Source organism: Sus scrofa, chromosome X, assembly GCF_000003025.6.
Source record: "Sus scrofa isolate TJ Tabasco breed Duroc chromosome X, Sscrofa11.1, whole genome shotgun sequence".
In the NCBI taxonomy this organism is placed as follows: domain Eukaryota; kingdom Metazoa; phylum Chordata; class Mammalia; order Artiodactyla; family Suidae; genus Sus; species Sus scrofa.
The window spans coordinates 31,759,265-31,780,642 of record NC_010461.5 but is presented as its reverse complement, the minus strand read 5'-3'; the positions used below and the strand labels follow the sequence as shown (position 1 = coordinate 31,780,642).

The 21,378-nt window shown below is 43.1% G+C and overlaps 1 protein-coding gene across 1 annotated transcript; it reads right to left on the bottom strand.

Annotated features, from left to right (window-relative positions):
• LOC100520818 (melanoma-associated antigen B16-like) lies at nucleotides 343–21,041 on the bottom strand. Its single transcript, XM_013986042.2, has 3 exons — nucleotides 20,937–21,041; nucleotides 3,852–4,436; nucleotides 343–1,925 (listed from the first exon to the last, which is right to left on the bottom strand). Exon 3 carries the CDS (start codon nucleotides 1,867–1,869, stop codon nucleotides 916–918), a length of 954 nt encoding a protein of 317 aa, XP_013841496.1. The 5' UTR covers nucleotides 1,870–1,925; nucleotides 3,852–4,436; nucleotides 20,937–21,041; the 3' UTR covers nucleotides 343–915.

Sequence of the window (21,378 nt, the reverse complement as noted above, 5' to 3'; positions counted from 1 at the left end):
TCCTTGATTACCACCCGTCAGCTTCATCTTGCCAAATATCCAAATTTAACTTAGAATGAACATAGAAGAATTTCATCTTTCCCAAATTCTAAATTTTTATGTCCCAGGGCATTTATGCTTGACAGCCCCCTATGGAACACCTGCAAACTCCTTTCACTTGCCTGTTAGATACTATTGATATCCCACCATTATTATTATTGGATTGTCAGTCCTGTAAGTAAAAATTATAAGGACAAGTTCCAGGTCTTATATATCCTATAATCTTCAGGACTAACATAGTGATTTCTAAAGAGCGAATGTTCAATGAAGGTTGTGGAATAAAACAAGCGAGAATGGAATCTAATTTATTGAAATTTATTTCTTATATATTCATAAACGGTTAAGTAAACTTAAGCATATATCATTTAATTTTATAAACTAAAATGAGGGCCGTAGACTGAAAATCTTTAATATGTTCTCTATTTCTTGAACCCAACTATATTAAAGCTGATTTTTTTCACATTTCTAGTAAATGGCTATAGATATGCCATGTTTTCTTATTCGAGATGACAAAAAAAGATGGTTTCACAATTTGTTTTACAAAATTCGTACTATTAAAACTCATTAGAGGATTCAATATATGACCAATAGCGTGCATAAACCTGAATATTTTTGAAGGCAATTTATATTAAAAGGAATATGTGAATAATACATCAAATAGAATTTCAAGTTACATATTATATAAAATAGGAAAACACAGGCATATAATCTTCCTTTCAGCCCTATTTCAGACCTTAATTCTAAAAACACTAACTCTTTCAACAATGCATGAAGAAACTATCCCTGACTCCCCTAGGTATGAGAGAAGCTCCTAGCCTTTGCACTAGAACTTGCACTGGCCACGGAAGGAGAGACAGCTCTGCCTGAAGTTCTGGCTTAGGCTCGCTCTTCTTCATCTTGCAAAGCCTCCTCATACTGAGATGGGAAAGAACTTGGGTCAATCCCATGAACCTTGGCCAGAAACTCCAGGACCTTCATCTTGGTGGTTTCAGCATGGGCTCTGGGGCCCCACAGGAACTCAAACTGGGCAGGATCAGTGTTGGCCACCTGCCGGTACTCCAGGTATTTTTCTTTCACAAAATCTTCAGTGATGAGCTTCCTGGGCTCCCCAAGGATTAAGTGCTTCCTTCCAGAATATACCCCAATCACACTCAAAACTTCCCAGACTTCATCTTCAGTGGCACAGTTGCCCTTCATGAAGATCACACCCAGGATAAGCAGGAGGATGCCGGTTTTGGGCATGCCCACTTCACCATGCAGCATCCCATCATAGGTGAGGCCCAATTTGATGAGGAGGTCATAGCGGTGGTTGGCAGGATCCACTTCCTTCAGATCAAGGCCAAAGATGATCTCCATGTGCTCAGAGGTTCTCATGAGGATCTCAGGGAAGTGGGCTTGGCAATTGTCGACAATCTTCAACATCTCTTCCTCGGTTATTGGCTCTTGCATCTGATACTTGAGCAGTAGGAAAATCATCAACATAACCACTTTATCATCTAGATCATCTATGAGCACATTCTCGGTGTCTGGTGCAGCTTGTGAGGTGCCTGGGCTATCCTCTTCTTGGCTCATGGATCCCTCATCCAATTCGGTGGATGAGGTTGCTGTGCTGGCAGAGGAGCAGAAACTCTGGGGACCCTTAGGAATGCTGAGTATACCAGCATCAGGATCCTCCTTCAAATTGCCAAGCATCAGAGGATGAGAAGAGAAATGGGTCTCCTCCAGAGCCTTGGATACCTGTGCAACCTCCAGACCATGGGTCTTACTGTGGGTCTGAGGGCACTGATCATATGAGTATTGTAGATTTTTTTTTTTCTGATGCCAAGGCATGATGACCCTTGTGGCAGTAGACAGCGGATAGGAAGGAGGGTAAATGTAATCACCACCTAAGAGAATGAAGCCACATGTGAGTGACTTAGCTAATAAGGTCATTTGTGGAGGCTTTGGTAATAGCCACAACCAATGGACTTTTCCTGTTAACAGTGCTATAAGTCTCACATGTCTCTGGACTCCCTAGTTGCTATGTCCCCCAAGAACATGAAAGAGGAAATCTCAATGTTCCTCAGGGTAGAGCCAGCCATGATAGGCTGAGAATTCTCAGGGGTCACAGTAGACAGGTATAGCGGACTCTGGAGATCCATTTTTATTCCTCACCACCCTGAGTTCACTGAGACAGCAGTGAGGAAATACCTCAGCCTGACGGCTCTGCCCAGGGCCTCACAGGGCTGACTACAGGGCTAAGCTGAGTTATTTCTGGCCCATGTCTTCTGGGATATGTGGTTCTCTCAGCTTCCATTTAAAGTCTTTACTTTGACTACTACATAGGTCTCAGTCCCCACCTTCTGATACCAAATACTATTCCTGACAGAAAGAGGCCCATTCTTGCTGAGATGACAGAGAAAAAAGGAATGAGAAATCTCATCCATACACGATAACTAGGCTTACACGTGGTTAGAGTATGGGCTAGATACTCCATGGCCCACCCTTTACGGGATGGAAGAGCCCCTCAAACCTCTTTCAGGGACCTTACTTTGATCTTAACAGGACTTAGGCCTTGTCATTTGCTCACCTAAGGTGCTATAGGGCCTGTATATCCAAATAGTTTGCTCACTGAAACCCCACGTGAGGGGAGCAATATTTCATCAGGTGCTCCTTGCCTGACACATCTGAACTGACAGAAGGAGCGCACCTCAGTTAGGTTCCCTCTGTCCTAGCTTGGCTGATTCCCCAGGTCTTAATTCTGTGACTTAACCTAGCCTCCTGGAACCCCATGTACACTTTTCCTTTTGTTATTTTGACAACTCAGACAAACACACTCACTCTCTGAGCCCCAGAAAGTCAAGGGAAATTGTGAGAATTCTAACCACTCCTGCCTGCCTCAGGCGTCTAAGGGCTAAAGATGAAGGCAGAGTGGAGCTCACGGAAATGCCACCTGCACTAGAATATGTGTCTCCATAGGCCTCACTCAAGGTCTACACTCGAGTTCCTGGCACTGGATGAGATTCTCTTCCGCCGATAATCTGTTGTTCACTCCTATTATTAAAGACACAACTCCCAGTGATCACTAAAGAGGAACTGAGGGTACTTTTTAACTGGATATCCCTGCCTACAGTCTCCTAGGACTAACATGTCTGGACATTGTGGGGCCACCTGTGTTCTGGGGTGGGTGGTGCCTTCAGTCATGACTATCGTGTCCACTGACATCTACTGCCTGAGGCCTCACTCCAAGCAAGGCCCCATCTCTGTGAGACCCCAAAAATGGAAGTGAGAAGAACCTCATGACAAGACATGGAGAGCTGACAAGAGGGGTAGATGCTGTGTACACGTGTACACCCTCCGTCCTGGAGTCAGAGGATCACTAAGGATTCAGTCGGGGTCTCATAAGGACCCCTGAAGGGCCTGAAGTGCCTTCCTTGGTGACATGACACCATCTGTCTCAGAATAAGGCCTCCCCTCCCTTAGACTCCAATGGCCAGGGTCATCAGCAGCACTTCCGGCTTCCCTTGTCTAGGAGCCTCTCAGGGATGATCACCCAGCCGAGGCTCAGTGAGTCGCCACCTTTCTGGGGCGTGTGTGTGTGTGGGGGGGGTTCCCCTCAGGACTCACTTGGGGGCCTTTTCTTGAGGACCGGCAGGTCAGGGACTTTGATCCCTGTACACAAAGGCCATCACCTCAGTCAGATCGCCAAAGAGGAGGTGGTAAGTCAGCCTGAACATTCCCAAGCCTCCCCCGAGTTGGGGTGGGGCTCTGAACAGGTGGGCGCCCTCCTTTCCTGGGCTCGAAATCCCCTCAGGCCTCATCTAGAGTCTTACCTGACACGTGGTAGCACCTGAGACTCCTTCTGCTACTGAGAAAATTCTGTGCCTCAGATCGAAGTCCTCACAGCCTCAGCTTTCTGAAGACGGAAGATAGGAGGCGTGACATCCGGTGACGTCACGGACGCCAACGGCTGTCACGGAACCACCAGCAGGGTCAGTGCTGTGCACCGATCTCTGCTTTAGAGTCGAGGTGGCTGCAGGTTCTGCTTGCAGTGTTCATGTTGGCTTGTGCCAGGCCCTGGATGCCTCCCTCTGTTAAGCTGAGGTCTTCACCCTCATGCCAAGGTCCTCCTGTTGTGGAGAACCCTGAAGCTGAACCCTGAGCATCTGGAGGGAATTTCTCAGCCAGACAGTCCTACCCGAGACTTTAGGGTGAAAACCAGCCACTAGTCCATCTCTGTGTGACCTTCCTTTATTCTTTGGTGTTGCCCTTCCTCTGTCTTCATACAAAGCATTCTCTTTTTTTGGCTTCTTTTTCATAACTTAAGGCTTTCAGGGAAATGCTGCATCCCAGCAAAAGACTTGATGAGTTTATTTATTGCAATCCTTGTAGTGCTTGCAATGGGGTGTGTCCCAACCCTAATGGGAAATGAGGAAGTTGGAGCACAGACAGGGGTGAGGACAGGGGGAGGGGCTGTCAGAGAAAACTCACAATCACCTATTCCCTCTCTTCACTAAGTATACTTAGCTTCTCATACAAATTCTGTTCTATAAAGTTTACTATCTTAAGGAGGAGCTGAGATGATTTTAAGTCCCTGATTTTTTTAGATTATTGGATATTACATATCAGAAATCCTAAGCATATGATGAATATTATCTTTTTACTTTTCATACTTCTCATTTATTTTGTTACTCTTATTGTTCTGCCTATGTTTTCTCATGGACTACGGAATAGTGGAGTGGACTGGGCTCAAATATTATTTTTGGGGGTCTCCCCATACCTATTTTTTTGGTATCAAAGAAAACTTGCTTGCTAAATTTTATAATTTCAGATTCTGTGTGGTTAGGAAAAGTTTACACATAACATGCTGATTAGTTTCTCTCTGATTATATGGTACAGCTGGTCTCTAAATCTGATCTAATCTAGCTGTTTTGGCCTATAGTTTCAGTTTATAATTGTCTATTACAATTATCTATTTCTGATGGCCCTCCTTTGCAATTTATATTTTGATTAAAAAAAAATCACTTGATTATTCAAAATCAAAGGTCTGATATATAATAAATGACTTTTTCATAGACATTCTCAGACATAAAGTATGGTATACTAATCAGTACAAGGAACCCTGTTCACTAGACATTCAGCATAACAATCATCCACAGCTATAAACAGAAGCCTGATCAGATTAGTACCTTTTTGGTTAATATGTTTTTTTCTTTAGCAAGATCACTCCAGAGGTGATGCTTTACATTTCTATCGGGAAACACCCAATGTCTCTTTATGTTCCTGTTTCTGATAATTATGATCATTTTCCATTTTCCACTATGGGCTACAGAATGAAAATTCTCTTGTCCCCTCCCTTCTTTTTATTACCTGAAATCTTCTACAGATGGAAATCTCTCCTTGTCTACCGTTAGTTTATCCTGAGGTACTGTTAGTACATGTTTCTAGTCTTCTCTTTTAAGACCTAAATATCTGTACCTATATTTTATCTAATATTTAATTACTATGACTTATTTACATTTTTCTTTTGTAATTGATAACACTTATAAAATTATGTCATATAGATCTCATGTAACAGAAGAAATAGCATAAAGGACCTTAATACATTCTATCAACTAGAGACCCAGCAGTACTTATCATTGAAGATGTCAATAAATCTGGAGGAGAAAGAATGAAAAGTTTAGGGACATATATCTGGTAACAGAAGGAACTGAGATGATATGAGTAAGTGAGCAAAAGAAATAGCACATCCTCTTCCCCAAGTTCTACATACAGTATTCCTTCTTAGGTATTCACTTTCAAAAAGTGGAAACTGGGACTGATACTGTATTAAAAGAATGCTGAGCCAATGATGGGTTCATTTTCCTCACATTACATCATCTTCCATGCTGATGGGAGTTGCTGTGCACCTCCAAGAGTTATCACCTGGACTGTATTAATCCAGAGAAGAGTCATCAGGGAAAATCATGTCGATTACGGGATACTCTGAGAACCAAGAGGATATTAATGACTTGGATGTGGTGCCATGCCAGCATGTTCAGATGTGATGGGAATAATGGGCAAGCAGGTTTAATGAACCAAGAAAAAGGGCCTCTTCATCCAGAAGGGAAGTTGTCACCATGCTCCACAAAAGAGGGACTCCAAGAAATAGGTTCACACAGTCCTGAGCTGAGGAGGAACTTGAAGAGGATCAGTACCATGTTTGTCATCATGTCAATCATGGGTACTTACTAGTCCAGAGCAAGTCATGAAACCATCCCTGCTCCACGTACTTCATTCCAGCTGCCCTCATCTTTGATAGTCAAGGAACAACTCCTACTTACTCAAAAGTTATATGTACCTATTTCTGTTTGTCACAAGGTAACCAATATAGATTTGAAACATGAAATATAGGAATAAAGAGAGAAAAAAAGCAGGAGTTAATTTCTGGGAAAATATGGTAGATTCTTTTTCATGCTTTAGTTTTTTATTGCTATGTGGCAAATTACTGCAAACATACCAGTTAAAAAAAAAACACATGCAAATTTATTATCTTGTTTTTGTGTATCAGGAGTCCAAGTATAGCTCAATTGCCTTCTCTGCTTAAGGTTGTTTCTTGGTTGAAATTATGACATTTACTGAGCTGTGTCTAGCATGAAGTCTTAACTGGAGAAAAAGCCTCTGCCAAGCTCATTCAGTTTGGTGCCAGAATTCATTTCCTTTTGCCTGTAGAACTAAGAGCTTAATTTTTTCCCCCTAACTCTACAAATCAGTTTTTGTTTTTTCGTGGGTTTTTTTTTTTTTTTTGTCTTTTTAGGGCCACACCCATGGCATATGGAAGTTCCCAGGCTAGGCGTCGAATTTGCTGACCTACGCCACAGCCACAGCAACGCCAGATCCAAGCCATGTCTGCAACCTACACCACAGCTCAAAGCAATGCCAGATCCTTAACCCACTGAGTGAGGCCAGGGATCCAACCCACAATCTCATGATTCCTAGTCAGATTCGTTTCCACTGCGCCACTACGGGAACTCCTACAAATCAGTTTTAATGGTTTCTAAAGGTAACTTGTAGTTCCAAGGTGGGTGACACTTTCCATAAGTGTGTGTGTATATATATATTGGCTATGCCTGCATCATGTGGAAATTCCCAAGCCAAGGATCAAACCCATGGCACAGCAGTGATCCAAACTGCTTCAGTGAAAATATCTGATCCTTAGCCTGCTGAGCCACAAGGGAACTCCTCTGTAAGTATGTTTTTAACATAGCAAATTACTTCTTCAATTTCACCAGGAGAATGAAAATAAGTTTTTTTGTTTGTTTGTCTTTTGTCCTTTTAGGGCCACACCAGTGGCACATGGAGGTTCCCAGGCTAGGGGTCTAATAGGAGCTGTTTCTGCCGGCCTACTCCACAGCCACAGCAATGCCAGATCCAAGCCACATCTGCGACCTACACCACAGCTCATGGCAACGCTGGATCCTTAACCCACTCAGCAAGGCCAGGGATTGAACCCGCAGCCTCATGGTTCCTAGTCAGATTCATTTTCACTGCGCCACGACAGGAACTCCAAGAATAAGTCTAAGAAGATAGAGCCGTATTGTCTGTAATCAAGTGAATAATGTCCCAGATTCTTTGACATCAAATTTAATGTAATCATAGGTGTTACATATCATCATTTTTGCCATAATCTATTAATTAGGACCAAGTCATAGGCCTTGCCCACATTCAAGAGTATTACACAGAGGCATGAACACTAAAAGTTAGGATCATTGTGACTCCTTTACACTCTATCACAACTTATGCTCTGACCTCAAATATCCAAGTCTCTTCCTCATGCAAAATACATTTACCTTCTCCCAAGACCCCCTAAAGTCTGAATCAACCAAAGTAGCAATTCAAAATCTAATATCATCATCTAAATAAGACTCATGTGCAAATAAGACTCTTAGCACATAGTTAAGCATACCAAATGGGGCACAAGACCTCTGTCTTCCTGGACCTGTGAAATAAATGGAACAAACTGTGTGGCCCTAAGACACCCAATATATAATACTGGGAAAAGCATAGGGCAATGACTGTAGACATTCTTATTTTATAATAAGGAAAAAGGAAGGTGTAAAAAAAATCCTCTGCCCCATAATACTGTGAAATCCTATTTGACAAATGTGAATTCCTTGAATAGATTTTAATGCATTTTAGGGGAGCAAAATTTGCCACCGCCAAATTTTTCTCTTTGGTATGAGGATTGATTTAGGTTCATTATTTTTTAAGAGACAGAAAACTCAGGAAGTGTTTCTTTTTGCCTCTCCCTTGGCTGCCTAAAAAATTCAAATAAAGGGTCTGTTCCCAGAATAGAGCCGTCACCAGAGATATCTGCAAAGACTGTGGCCTAGATGGGGTGGGCTAAACCAAGCAGGGCCCGGAGATCAGAGTTCACGCTGTGCCCAAACGTCTCTGGTGGACCAGCAAACTTTCGCTTACCAAATATTTACTACTCCATCTCCATGTGAATTGCCTTCCTCTTCTTTGAAGCCACTAACTTCTACCTCCAGCATCTTTTTTATCTTTAACTGGAGATGGTATTTAAGGTATAGGTTTCAGTCATATTGGGGGTTACTCAGTTCTCCTGTGTCTATTTCCAGTGATGTTATTTACATGTTATTATACTTTTGTTTGATTCTCTCCTGTTAATTTGTCTTATTCCAGCTTCATTCTTAGACCAGCCAGAGAACATAGAAGGCTAGACAGAAGACATTTTTTTCCCTCCCTAACAGCCTTCATATATTCCAAAGGCAACTCTCTGGGTTCTCCATTTCTCTTTTAGAGTCACCCTTCGTTTATTATGAAAAGTAGCATGTGTTACAACTGAATATGTAAAACAATAACTTTGCAAACTGTGATCAAATGCATTGAGGCAAGGGCCTGAAACACCAACTTTACTTCTGCCAGTTAATAGTTCCTCTCTAGTTTATCCAGGATTCAAGAGTAAATGCTAAGACCCATTTTGCACGGCAGGCTTTAGTCTCTCAAATGTGAGACACCATCTGAGGGCTCTATTCTCTGCTGAACACTTCAGCACATTGGGTTTGTCCACTCCAAAGCTAAATCTAAACTTCTTTCTAACAGAAGAGTTTGCTTGAAGGGCTTGCTGAAGCCTGTACAAAAGACCATACCTTCGGACATTTACAGATGACTGTTCTCACTTGAACTCATGCCTCATGTTAGGAAAAAAACTTTCCTCTACCCTTGCAGGTTCTTCTGTCTAATCTAAGGATTAAATTAACATAAGACAGATTAATAAAAGAAAATCAAAGTTTAATAACTTTTATACACTGGATAGACCCAAGACAACAGAATAACTACCTTAAGTACCATCTTCAGCTAAGGACAAAAGGAGACATTGGGGGTAGTGGTTTAGGGATTCAAAGGGAAGGAAAGCAATTCACATGGAGATGGAAAAGCAAATGTTTAATAAACAGATGTTTGCTGGGCCCTGCAGAAACAATGGAACACAGAGGGTCTCTGGGTCCTACTGAGTCCCCCCATCACATCTAGCCCGCAGAGGTTTTTTGGTTTTTTTTTTTTTTTGCTTTTTAGGTTAGCACGTGCGGCATATGGAATTTTCCAGGCTAGGGGTCCAATAGGAACTACAGCAGCTGGCCTACACCACAGCCACAGCAATGCCAGATCTGAGCCGCGTCTGCGAGCTACACCACAGCTCATAGCAACACCCGATCCTTAACGCCCTGAGTGAGACCAGGGATTGAACCCGCATCCTCATGGATACTAGTCAGATTCATTTCTCCTGCACCACAATGGGAACTCCCCAGCCCATACTCTTGGTAGAGATCTCTGGCAATAGCTCTATTCCAGAAACAGGCCCTTTGTCTAAATTCTTTAGGCATCTATGAGAGTGATAAAAAGAAAGACTTTGGGAGTCTTCTGTTTCTTGAAAATAATCAACCTAAATTAATTCTGCCAGCAGGAAGCTTATAAAGCAGCCCTGACGAGGACCTTTCAGGGAGAGCCTGTATTCTACAATGTGAGCTTATACCTTTTTATTCTTTGATCAAGGAATAAAGCTTTTCTTTGTTTCTGAACTGAACTCCATCTCCTCTATTGGAGTAACTAACACTGGTCCTCACGATAAGGGAGAACCCTTATTGGGGCCGGATTCAAAAGGGTCAGTAACAAATTTTGGGATGGGATGGACCATAGCCTTTTTGCCTACACCCATCCACTAGGTTCCAGACTCATCCCATCTCCAGCAGGAGGACAGGAGGAAGCAGAGGCTTGGGGAGGTTTGAGTGAGGATGAATGAGTATGATCTTTGACTACATTCTGATTGGGTAAAAAGGAGGCAAGCTTTGGCTGAATTCAAAGCAACTCTGCCCAGCAAGCTGATACCCAGGTGTGCTGTGCACACAGTATGGTCCCCAGGTTAATGGGGACTGTGCCCCCCTTGAGGAGATCATACTGTGGCATCATTGGGAATCAGAGACTAAAACTCATGCATGTCTGCCCACTGCCTCTGGCTGGCCTTGCCGAGGTACCTACCAGACACTTGGGAACAGTGGGGACCTGTGGACAAGAGGGAGCTATGGCAGCCTTGCCCACTGTCTCACCGGAAGTGCTGCCCTCTGGACTCCCGTCAGACACAGTAGTGGCTGCGACGGGGCTTTCTGCCCTCCATGCCAACCTCCAAGGGTCAAGAGTAGCGTTCTCTGTCGTCACTTTCTGTGCGGTCAAGGAAAGTGGCCAGTCCTGGGAGCCCAGATGTGAGACCGGGAAAACACCCAGCTAATAAGGATCACTGGACAAAATGGAATGAGGACACTTGGTCAGAGTTCAGGAAGAGGCACCAGGATGCCCAAGCCTGAAAGGGTCCCAAGGTCAGTACACAACCAGGGACTTGATCTCTTCTGGTCAGCACTAGTTTCTCTGAAGTGGGCTGGGGAGCACTGTGAGCTGCTCACCAGACCAGGCACCCCATTATCAGGAAGCCCTGTGAGCTGCTGGCAAGAACAGGCAACGCCCAAGGCCTGACCTCTCCTCCCTCTTCTGCTTGGGAGGTGAACCTTCAGTGATTCGTGACAGAAGTTCCATGGGCTCTCCTCCCAGTATCAGCACAGAATACCAGCTGCCCCAGTGATCTGGTGAGTGCCTGTGGGAATCCCTTGTGCTTTTACCCTCATCCAGCGTGAAGTCCCACAAACCCTTCCTCTTGGGCCAAAAGGCGGAAAGAGAAGAGCCCGGCCTCACACAGCTGAGCCACTCCCTAAGGGACCAAGTTGATTAGGAACCAAGTGGCTAAGCTGCTCTGGCCTGGGGGTGTCCTGTCCAATCCCTGTGGGACATTCTGACTGAGGAGGGACTATCACATGTGCAGGCCACTACACATTCAAGGGGGACGCCCAGTTACATCAGAGTCCATGCTATTTGGATGCCTCCTATTTTGGTCATTTTTGTGGAATCCATCAACAATTTGGGGCTGATTCTGAATTTCCTGAACTGGACATCTTATTTGGGTCAAATCTTGCAGAATTTCTCTGCCAACAAATCACTCCAACTGCCTCCTCAGTATTTGGAAAGAAATACAAAATAGAACATCTAAGGTGTGGGGAAACACACGTCCAGCATACCTAAGGACAGCCCATCAGGTTGCATCCTGCAGAACTGGAATTGTTTTGTATATCACTTCCTGACCCCAAAACAGTTAATCTTCCTATGTAATACAGCCCTGGTCCAATACCAGGTGAGAGCTGGGGAAAGACCCATCAGTGGCTCTCTAAATTACAACACCATTTTAGAATTGGACCTAATATGTCCGAGACAAAAGAATTGGGATGAAATTTATGGCCTTAAAGCAGAACAAGTGCCTTCAAAAGGGATGTGGATTCTCCCCCACTGAGGTAATACCAGTCCTTGATCCTCTCCCTGAGGACCTCCTTGATCTCCTCCCTAACCCTCCTCCTACTGCTCCCTCCCTATCCCCTTCCTTCATATATCCCAATATGGGCCACAGGACTGAGGGTCCCCTTCATACCAGCCCTGCCCCCTAGAACCAGTGCAGCAAGTGCACAAAGTGAGGCAATTACCAGCAGAGTCCAAGAACCCTCCAGGGAAAGTCCTCACTTTCAGGCACGTCCTCAAGGGAGAAGGAGGACTCATCCAAGTATATGTCCCATTTATTACTTTTTGCTTTTTTCTTATTGAAGTATAGTAGATTTACAGTGTTTCAGGTATACAGTAAAGTGAATGAGTTGTACATGTATATATTCTTTTTGAGATTCTTTTTCATTATAAGTTATTACAAGATATTGAGTACAGTTCCTTGTGCTCTACAATGGATCACTTTTTTATCTATTTTATATGTTGTATCTATTAAACCCAAATTTCCATTTTATCCCTCCTCTCTGCCTTTCCCCTTTGATAACCACAAGTTTGTTTTCTATGTTTGTAAGTCTATTTGTTTTGTAAAAAAGTTCATTTCTATCATTTTTAAAAAATTTTATATGATTTTTTTTTCTGACTTACTTCACTCCGTATGATAATCTCTAGGTCCATCCATGTTGCTGCAAATAGCACTGTTTCATTATTTGTTATGGCTGAGTAATTTTCCATTGTCTATGTGTAATTAACCTATGTATATATGTCAACATACACATCAACGTATGTATAATGTATATCATCTATATTAACATATGTATATATGTTACTTTCCTTCAGTTTCTTAGTGCATACAGCACTTAAAAATACCTGAGAAGAAAGTTTTTATCTAGACAGGACACAGTGTTTTCACTTATCTAACAAGGCTGAAGAACCCAAAGGTCTACAATTTCTGGAGGGACAAGGCAAAGAGAAAAGAAAAATGTTTTAATTTTACCTAGAGATGTAAATTACCAAATAGTTGTAATTTATTAAGTGACTTGAAGGGAAGAGTGTTCTATATATCTGAAAAATAAAGATTAAAAGCCAGTAATATGTCAGACCAAAAGTCATAAAAATTATAATCATACTTAGCAATTTTTTTAATCCCATATAATTAATTTTTGTTTTGTTAGAATCCAGTTTTTCCATTAGTTCTTTTGACCTTGCCTGATGATGAGGATGATAGTGACAGTGATAATTTTGAGAAGTTTGTGAAATATTTCTTAAGGCTTGTATGATTTGTCCAGTGAAACAAGTGCCTTGATTGTTGGAGATTATAGAAAGCGTACCTCAAATGGAAAACACATTTTTTAATCTTTTCTTTTTCATTGTGAGGGCATCAGCCCTATAGCTAAGGAAAGCTTTAACCCATCAAATAAAAACTATGTTTGCCAGGGGACTGGGAAAAGCCAAGCAGCCATCTTGGATTTCACATAGCCCTGACTCTTCGATTCACAGCTATTGTTTACCCATCTTAAATTCCCTAATTTAGGAGTAGACTACTGTGATGTTATAAAGACATCAGGATGGCAAAAGTCTGACAATGAAAGCTGCAAAAATTTTAAAACGCTTGGTCAAAGAGAATCACAGATCATTGTGAAATAATACTTATTCACTTAACAAAAGTAATAAAAGATCTTATAAGCAAACCCAAATCACTGAAACGCAATAAATTCACACAATCTATTAAACAAAGGCAGCATTTTAAGGAAACCTTGTTTTCTTAACAGAGACCAAATCCAATTCTTACTTCAGCCCATTCCCAACAAAGTCCATGTACCTAACCAAATATCTTTTCTTTTCCACAAAACTTCTACAACTTTTGTAGCCATATTAGCCTGTCCTTTATTTTTCCATCCAAAACAATCCAGCTGTAAGACAGATTTACTTTTTTTTTCTTAAAAAAATCAATGCCATTCTCCATACCTTTTATTTAAAACATGCATCCTACTTTCCTTAGCAACCATGGACTATCTTTTACACCAGCATTCTGCAGACTGGCACCAAACATATTTATCCATAGTCACAAATACCTTTAGTTTCTCTGTTTATTCACTGATGTCCAGTATCTTTTTATTGGATTATAATTGAAAGTGATCCAATTCTAGAGAATATACCTCAAAGAGTTTCATTTAGGAAAGAAATTTAAGTGTTCTATAGCAAGCATGTGTACACACAAGAATGCAAAGAACAAAATCTGATTCCTGCAGGAGAAAAACAAAAGGGTGAAGTTCAACATTTCTTTTAACAACAACCAGTATGTAAAAGGAAAGATATAGAATCATAACTGCGCTTGTCATGGCAATTTACCTGGCAAATGCAAAACCAAAAATAAGAGTTGGAATAAGTTAAATTTACTTGAGTTTAAAGCCTCTTTCTACTTTTTTTTTTCCTTCTTAGCTAATTAACCCAAGGCCAAAGTCTCCAGTTAAGCGTACTATGTTTACATTTCAAGGACCTGATAAGAGTTATTGGTTGGAGTAAGTGAAGCTCAGTATCCCCCCCCCCCACCGAGAGTTGGGGGAAGTTAGAAGGGGATTATTTAGAGTGTTAGGAGAGTTTCTGACTCGAGCCACAGAGAGCGACTGACTGATAAAGGGCCAAAAAGGCCTGAACATAGGGAGCCTCAGTTTGTTTTTCCATCTTGTGGCAAAAAAGATCCAATAGTAAGATAGTGGACCTGTTTTTAGGCCATTTTTTATCCCCCAAATTATATACAGGCCAGACAGTGTTAAGAATACGTTTGAAGTTTTTTTCTTTTTCAGCCCATCTATCTTAAAAAAATGTCCAGTCCTTAAGGATACATTCCAGAGGTGTTTCTTTTGGTTTAGAAGGAGAGCTTCCTATGTTGAGTAACCTGCAAAGGAGAATAAATATTCCTCCTAGAAATGATGTTCCAGCATCCCAGAAGCATTACCTAGAAGGCCCAGGAAGGGTAATTAGGGCAATCCCTGAATTTCCTTCCAGATTCTGGTTGCAGATGAGGTTTGGAGTGTCCTCTATTCTCCCATTAGAACTTGACCAGATGTCTCTGGTTGCCCTTGTCCTTGATGCCTTGTGTGAGGCGCCATCCCTTTCTGCCTGAGGAGGGCATTTGGGCTAATGCAGAGCCACTGCCATGATGTCCTTGTGGGGGGATCCACTGTCTATAATAATAGTGCATAGGTTGCCAAGGCAAGGAGAGAAAGGGGACTCCTGGAGGAAGTGGAGTTGGCTACAAAAGAAAATGCCACAGGGGTCAGGACCTAAGGACTAGGAAGGGGGAGTAATCCCATAGGGGATTTGGGGCATAAAGTCAGAGAGTAAATAGCAGAAGAACCAAATCTGTAACTCTGTTTGCCAGATAAGGTAAAGTTGAAAGGGACGTAAGGATTTTATCTGACACTGAAAGCAATGAATTTGGTAGTGGCAAGACAGCAGTTAAGTCTAGAAAGTCTATTCCCAAGGGGTAACTAAATTATTAGATCAGAAAGCAAACTTGCTAAGCAGGTGAACTAGGAGAAAAAGTTGCAGAGGACTGGTGCACGCTGGAGGGATGGAGTGCAGCAGTGGGGACTGCTCTAGGAAAAAGACTCTGCTCTAAGGCAGTGAGGGTGGGGAGTGGTACATGTGGGCCATTACCAAGTGGGAAGTTGTAAGAAGAGCCCATGGGGTCCTGGGGTGTAACTTTGTCCCCACAAAACAAAGTGTGGCGTGTAGCAAATTGTAATTTCCTGGAGGCTGCATGCACTAAGCTGATTCCCAACTGGATCCAAGCTATGCTGAAGAAGGCACTTGGGCACACGGCAAGCTGGGGGTTGTAGTTTAGGCAGAGAACAAGCGCCCTCAAGTTCATCTGATAGCAGGGAAAAGAAGGAGAAAGAAGACCTCCTGGGCCTCTTCATGGTTGGAAATCATGTTTCCACCAGGTCCCAAGGACAGCGTCAGCTGCCACCCGAGTGTTATTTGAATCTGCACGGCCTGGGGAATAACCCCTGCCAGCTTAAACTTTAAGAAGAGCCATAAAACAGTGAGTGGACTGAGATTATGCCCTATGGATCTTAGGAAGCAAAGCAGAGACTGAGAGCAAGGGGTACTCGAGACAGCAGGAGAAAGAATCAGAGAAAAGCCAGGAGGAGGTCTCAAGTCACAGGCAGCTGGGCGAGACCTGCAGTTTACCTTGAAATTCCTGGGTTTTCAGCAATCTACCTTAAAATTCTCCAGTTTTGGCGCCAAATGATCTTGGAAAGACAGCAGTGAGTAATGGCTTGAAGCAAGATCTTAATTTTCTGCTCAGGAACTGAACCTGGGCAGCCTGAATGAAAACCAGGAGTCCTAGCCACTAGATTACCTAGAGGCTAAAAACAGAATCGCTCTGATTCTTGCCACCTGTTTAAAGCAAGAATGTTTCAAGGAGGCAAATACTGTGAAAACAGGTATAAAGTTTATTGTAAGTCAAAGTACATGTGGGAAAGCACACAGAGAAGTTTATTTAGTCAGAAGCAAATCAATAATACCCACCGTAAAGAGGAGGGCGGGTGTGGGCGTCCCCCTGAGTGAGGAGTGCGCCAGAGAGCTGACTGAAATCACTATACAGGACACTTCTTCCTGGTCTTTGTTTACCTTTATCCAATTATACTGCTATAATTCTCACACCTATATGGACACAGGACCCTTCCCAATATGCCTGCGCATCTTTTGGCAAAGATGGATTCCAGAGCAAAGGGTCCTGGGACGGTATCAGGACTTATTATGGACTGGCGCCCCCTCCCTTGTCTGACCTCTAGGAGTCTTACTACACATGTGTAATTGGGGAGGTCTCCCTGACCCCAGGAGTGACTGAAGTGGTCAACTTATCTCTCTACTCCAGCTGAGCTCAGCTCCTTCAAGTAACTTTTTCCTTGAAGTGTCAAAGAGAAACAGTGTCCAGTTTACTTGGCCTTACAAATCCCAGCTGTTCTCAGCACTGAGGCCCATCTACCTCCTACCTCAATAAGAGTTGTATAATTATGGGGATATTAGGGAAGGCTCAAGAAGGACATTCACAGAGAAATTAAAATGTAAATTGGATGCACTCATGCTTACCCATTCCTTCCTGTATGTCCCTGAACACCCTATACCTCTGCTAGAAAAAATATCTTACATAAATTGAGGGCTACTATCCTCCTAATGGAAGACAAATTGGAGACTGTGGTCCCCTTAGACAAAGAGTACATGATGATAATGGTAATGGCTGAGGACAAACCTCCCTGGACAGAGAAAGTTGAACTCCCTAAATGTAAATCCTGAGGTTTTGGCCCCAGAGACAGGTGAAATGAGCTGTAGGAGCCAGTCCCATGATAGTTCTTTTAAAATCCAGACATACATGGCCTAATAGAAAACAGCACCTTCTCTGTCAAGAGGACTTATCAGGCACTGTCCTTGTGATACAGGCCGAATTGACCAGTCTTACTAGACATGCCAGTCAGCCTCTAATACCCTCATTCTCTCCATAAAGGAACCCAATGGGGAATACAGGATGGTACAGAACAGCAGGGCAGCCAATAAAGCAACTGAGAATTATACAAATGGTAGTCCCTAAACCCTACTGGCCACTCTACTATCCACTGGGACCTGATACTCTGTCTTACATTTAAAAGATGCTTTATGTATTCCATTAGTCCCAGAGTCACAATAAATTTTTCCTTCTGAGTGGCAGGACTCAAACACACAACAAAAACAACATTGCTGAACAGTCCTGCCCAAGGGTTCAAAAATTCCCCACCGTCTTTGGGGCAAACTTACCTCAACACCTAAAAAATCTACTTCTGGAGGATAGAACCCTCCACAATCTTCTGATCATCAGCCCTACTAAGGAGGCCTCTGACAAAAATACTGTAACCACCCTGAACCACATAGCCAATAAAGGATAAAGGTATCCAAGAAAAAGCCTCAAATAACACAAACTGGGGTGAACCACCTAGCCTTCTTTCTCACAGATGATCAGATGAGCCTACCCCGGAAAGGTAGGAAGCCATTTGCCGCCTCACCCCCACCTAAAAACAGAAAACAGCTTAGGGGCTTCCTGGAGATGGCTGAATGCCCTCCCTCCACCTCCCCCCACCCCCCATCTAGATCTCTAATTGTGGCCTAATAGGCCTCTATATGAAGACTTGAAAGGAAGATGATACTTTTGAATAGAATTCAGAATACAAAGGGGCCTTTCAAGAATTGAAAAAGCAGTTACTTCAGGCCCCTGCCCTGGCCTTCCATATTTAGCTAAACCCCTTGATCTTTTCATTCATGAGAAGACAGTAATTGCCCTTGGGATTAGGTTAAAAAAATGGGACCCCTTAATTAGGTGGTTGCTTATTTCTCTAAACATTTAGATCAAACCACTAAGGGGTAGCCTCCTTGCCTACAGCAATAGCAGCTACAACTCTGCTAAAGGAAGCTGAAAAGTTAACATTTGGTCAGCTAATCACTATATAGACCCATACCAGGTTCAGGTTTTATTTATTAAGTTCTAAGGGAACAGAATGGCTATCCCCCAAAAGGCCAATTCAAGTTCAGGCTATGGTTTTAGACAACCCAGTAGCTATCATAAAAATCTGTCACATGCTAAATCCTGCCACCTTGCTACCCACAGAAATGGGGGTCCTGGAGCATGACTGTATAGAAACGACAAACACGATCTATTCCAGTCTCCCTGACCTAGGAAGTGAGCCTCTCCCAAATATTTAAGAGGAATGTTTCATAGAAGGGAACAGTTTTATGAGAGAAGGAAAAAGCCTGGTCTGGCAGGATACGCAGTGACTCCCAGACTCAAGTCATAGGGCATGAAGCCTACCCCAAGAGACTTCTGCCCAAAGATGGAGCTGATAGCCCTCACCTGATCCTTTTAGAGCTCACAAGGAAACTAAGTACAAGCCTGTGTCCTTACATTTTGAAGTAAAAGACCTTTCCTTTAGCCTCTGAGGCCTCCCCTCAGTTTCAAAAGGTTGATTCAAGTGTTGATGATTAGGAAATATTGTTACAGTGAAAAACTAGTTAAAGTGGTTCCCCTTATGCTATGCTATGTTTGCACTCACTCACTCTAACCTGCTTCTCACACAGGATTATTCCCTTGCTTGATTACCTTTCACAGCTGATTTCTTTTGTTTACAATCCCATCCCGCACCTGGTAGTTTTTCTCCCTTGAAACACTCCCTAACATTCCCTTTCCTTTGATGAGCAATCTTCATTCAGAGAGAAGGTTATGGTGCAATAACCTCAAAGAGTGCCAGAAACTGTCACTGGACCACCTGACCCCAGCCTTGACGACTTCGAAATGATCTATGGAGGGAGAAGAATGCAGGAACCCTAGTCCTTATCAACAGCCCTGTGTTTCAAGCTAAAGCTATAAGATCCCTTGCTATTGCCTCTCAGGGGACGACAGTTTTGAGGGAATTAACCTGCTGTGGACTCCTTTTCCTGACAAAGCAATAAAACTGTTCTTTCAGCTTCACCCAAAACTCTGTCTCTGAGACTTAACTGGCGCTGGTGTAGAGAAGCTGGGTTTCAGCTATAGGGACAGGAAAGATAAAAGTTTACCCAGATTCCCAGTATGCATATGCCTTCCTACAGGTACAGGGCTATTTGAAAGGAAAGCCATATGCTCACTGCAGAGAATAAACAGGTCAAACATGGCTTAAGCATATTGAAGCTCTGAGAAGCAGTACAGATTCAAAAAAAGGTGGGAGTGACTCATTGATGCAGTCACTACAGGGGAATGCAGAGGTAATAAAGAGAAACAGGCAGGTGAAATACCAAAAGGGCAGCCCTAGAACCAATAACTTTGCAACTACTCCTTATAACTCAAAGGCCAGATCCATCCAATTATTTCCCAATCTACACAAAGGAAGAAATAGACAAAGCCCCCAAACAGGGCTTCGATATAGATCTGGGAGGCCACAGGTGGCTAGTTAATGAACATAGGCAATACCTCCTTCTCTAGACTGGAGCTTGTTAAGACATCAGGGAGGCTTATCAAGGAAAGCACTATGGGAGGAAGCCCTATATAACTGGTTAGTTGAGGTCACAGTATCTCCTGGCATGACACGTATAATCAATTGGATAGTTGATACATGCCCTATCTGCACAATGAACCACCCCAACATTTGACCTTTCAGAGATCCTCATATAAGGCCCATTCAGACCAGAGGGATGCATCTAGAGAAGACTGGCATATTCAGTGTCAGGACAAGAGTACCAGACTGGTTCTGGTAGATACATTTTCTAGGTGGATAGAAGCATTCCTTGCTAGAACTAAACAACAGCTGAAGTGACTAAAGCATTACTAAAAGAAATAACCCCCAGGTTTGGGATGCCAGTATCCCTACAAAGCAACAATGATCCAGAATGTGACTCAAGTGACGAAAGGGATAACAAGTACCCTAGGCATTAAATGACCTTGCACTCAGGCTGGAAACTTCAATCATCAGGGAAATTAGAGATACAAGTGAACAGCACCCCGAGTCCCAGACTCCAGAGAGACAACGTGGGGCAATGACCCTCAAGACCACTCATGTGAACCTCTCTGTGACCTGAAGTTTCTCTTCTGAAAAACAACCAAAATGTGACCAGGGATATTGAGGCCACAGCAGCGAGCCTTGCCATCAGGGCACACTTTTGCCTATAGGCAAAAGACTTACTTTACATTCATTTTTGGGAAAAAGTCGACACATGACCATTATTCTCTTGCTAATAATTGAGCCATGTATAAGAAATTGTTTGCTGTCCTTAGTCTCCAGAAGTTCAGACAAATGGTGGTCACTTAGGGATGTGAACCGTTAGGCCTGGTGACAAACTCTGCTCCTCTACCTGTGGTTTTGACGCTGGCGCCCAAACTCAGCAGGAAGTCGACACAAGACAGACCTATGCCCCTCCGTGCCCCTCAGCCCCCCTGGAGAATGAGGAGCAGGACGAAAGGCAGAGGAAGGATTTGGCACCAGCAAAGCTCCTTAACAATTCCCAGGAAAAAGAATCTGGGTAATAAAATTAAGTCTAACCTTTTTTTTTTTTCTTTCCCTTGGTGCTTCATCCATTTTCGCTTGCTCATAGGGTGCCGCATGCAGGGCTCCCAGTCTGCAGGGACTTGTGCAGACACTTCGAGTCAAGATGGCGGCTGGCTTTATACAGAAACATATTCAGTGCACCTGGAGCGTGAGCAACACGCCTGCGCCAGCCCCTGAGAACTCCACCCCCTCCCTGCTGATGAGATCCCTGTAAAGCAGCCTCCCCCAAGGCCTGGTCCATCAGGGAGAGGTGAGTTCTCTAGAGCCAAGATCAGTACCTCTCCATTCTTTGATCAAAGCATAAAGCTTTCCTTTGCTTCTGAATAGAACTTCTTCTCATTTTATTGGCTCAAATGATACCAGGCAGACCCTTGCTGGGGCTCCACTTGAAAGGGTCAGTAACATCTCTGGATAACCAATTGGAAGTTCCTAAAAA

What these genes read in the sequence shown, in the direction of transcription:
- LOC100520818 (XM_013986042.2), bottom strand. Translation starts at nt 1,869, where the DNA reads ATGCCTTGGCATCAGAAAAAAAAAAATCTACAATACTCATATGATCAG.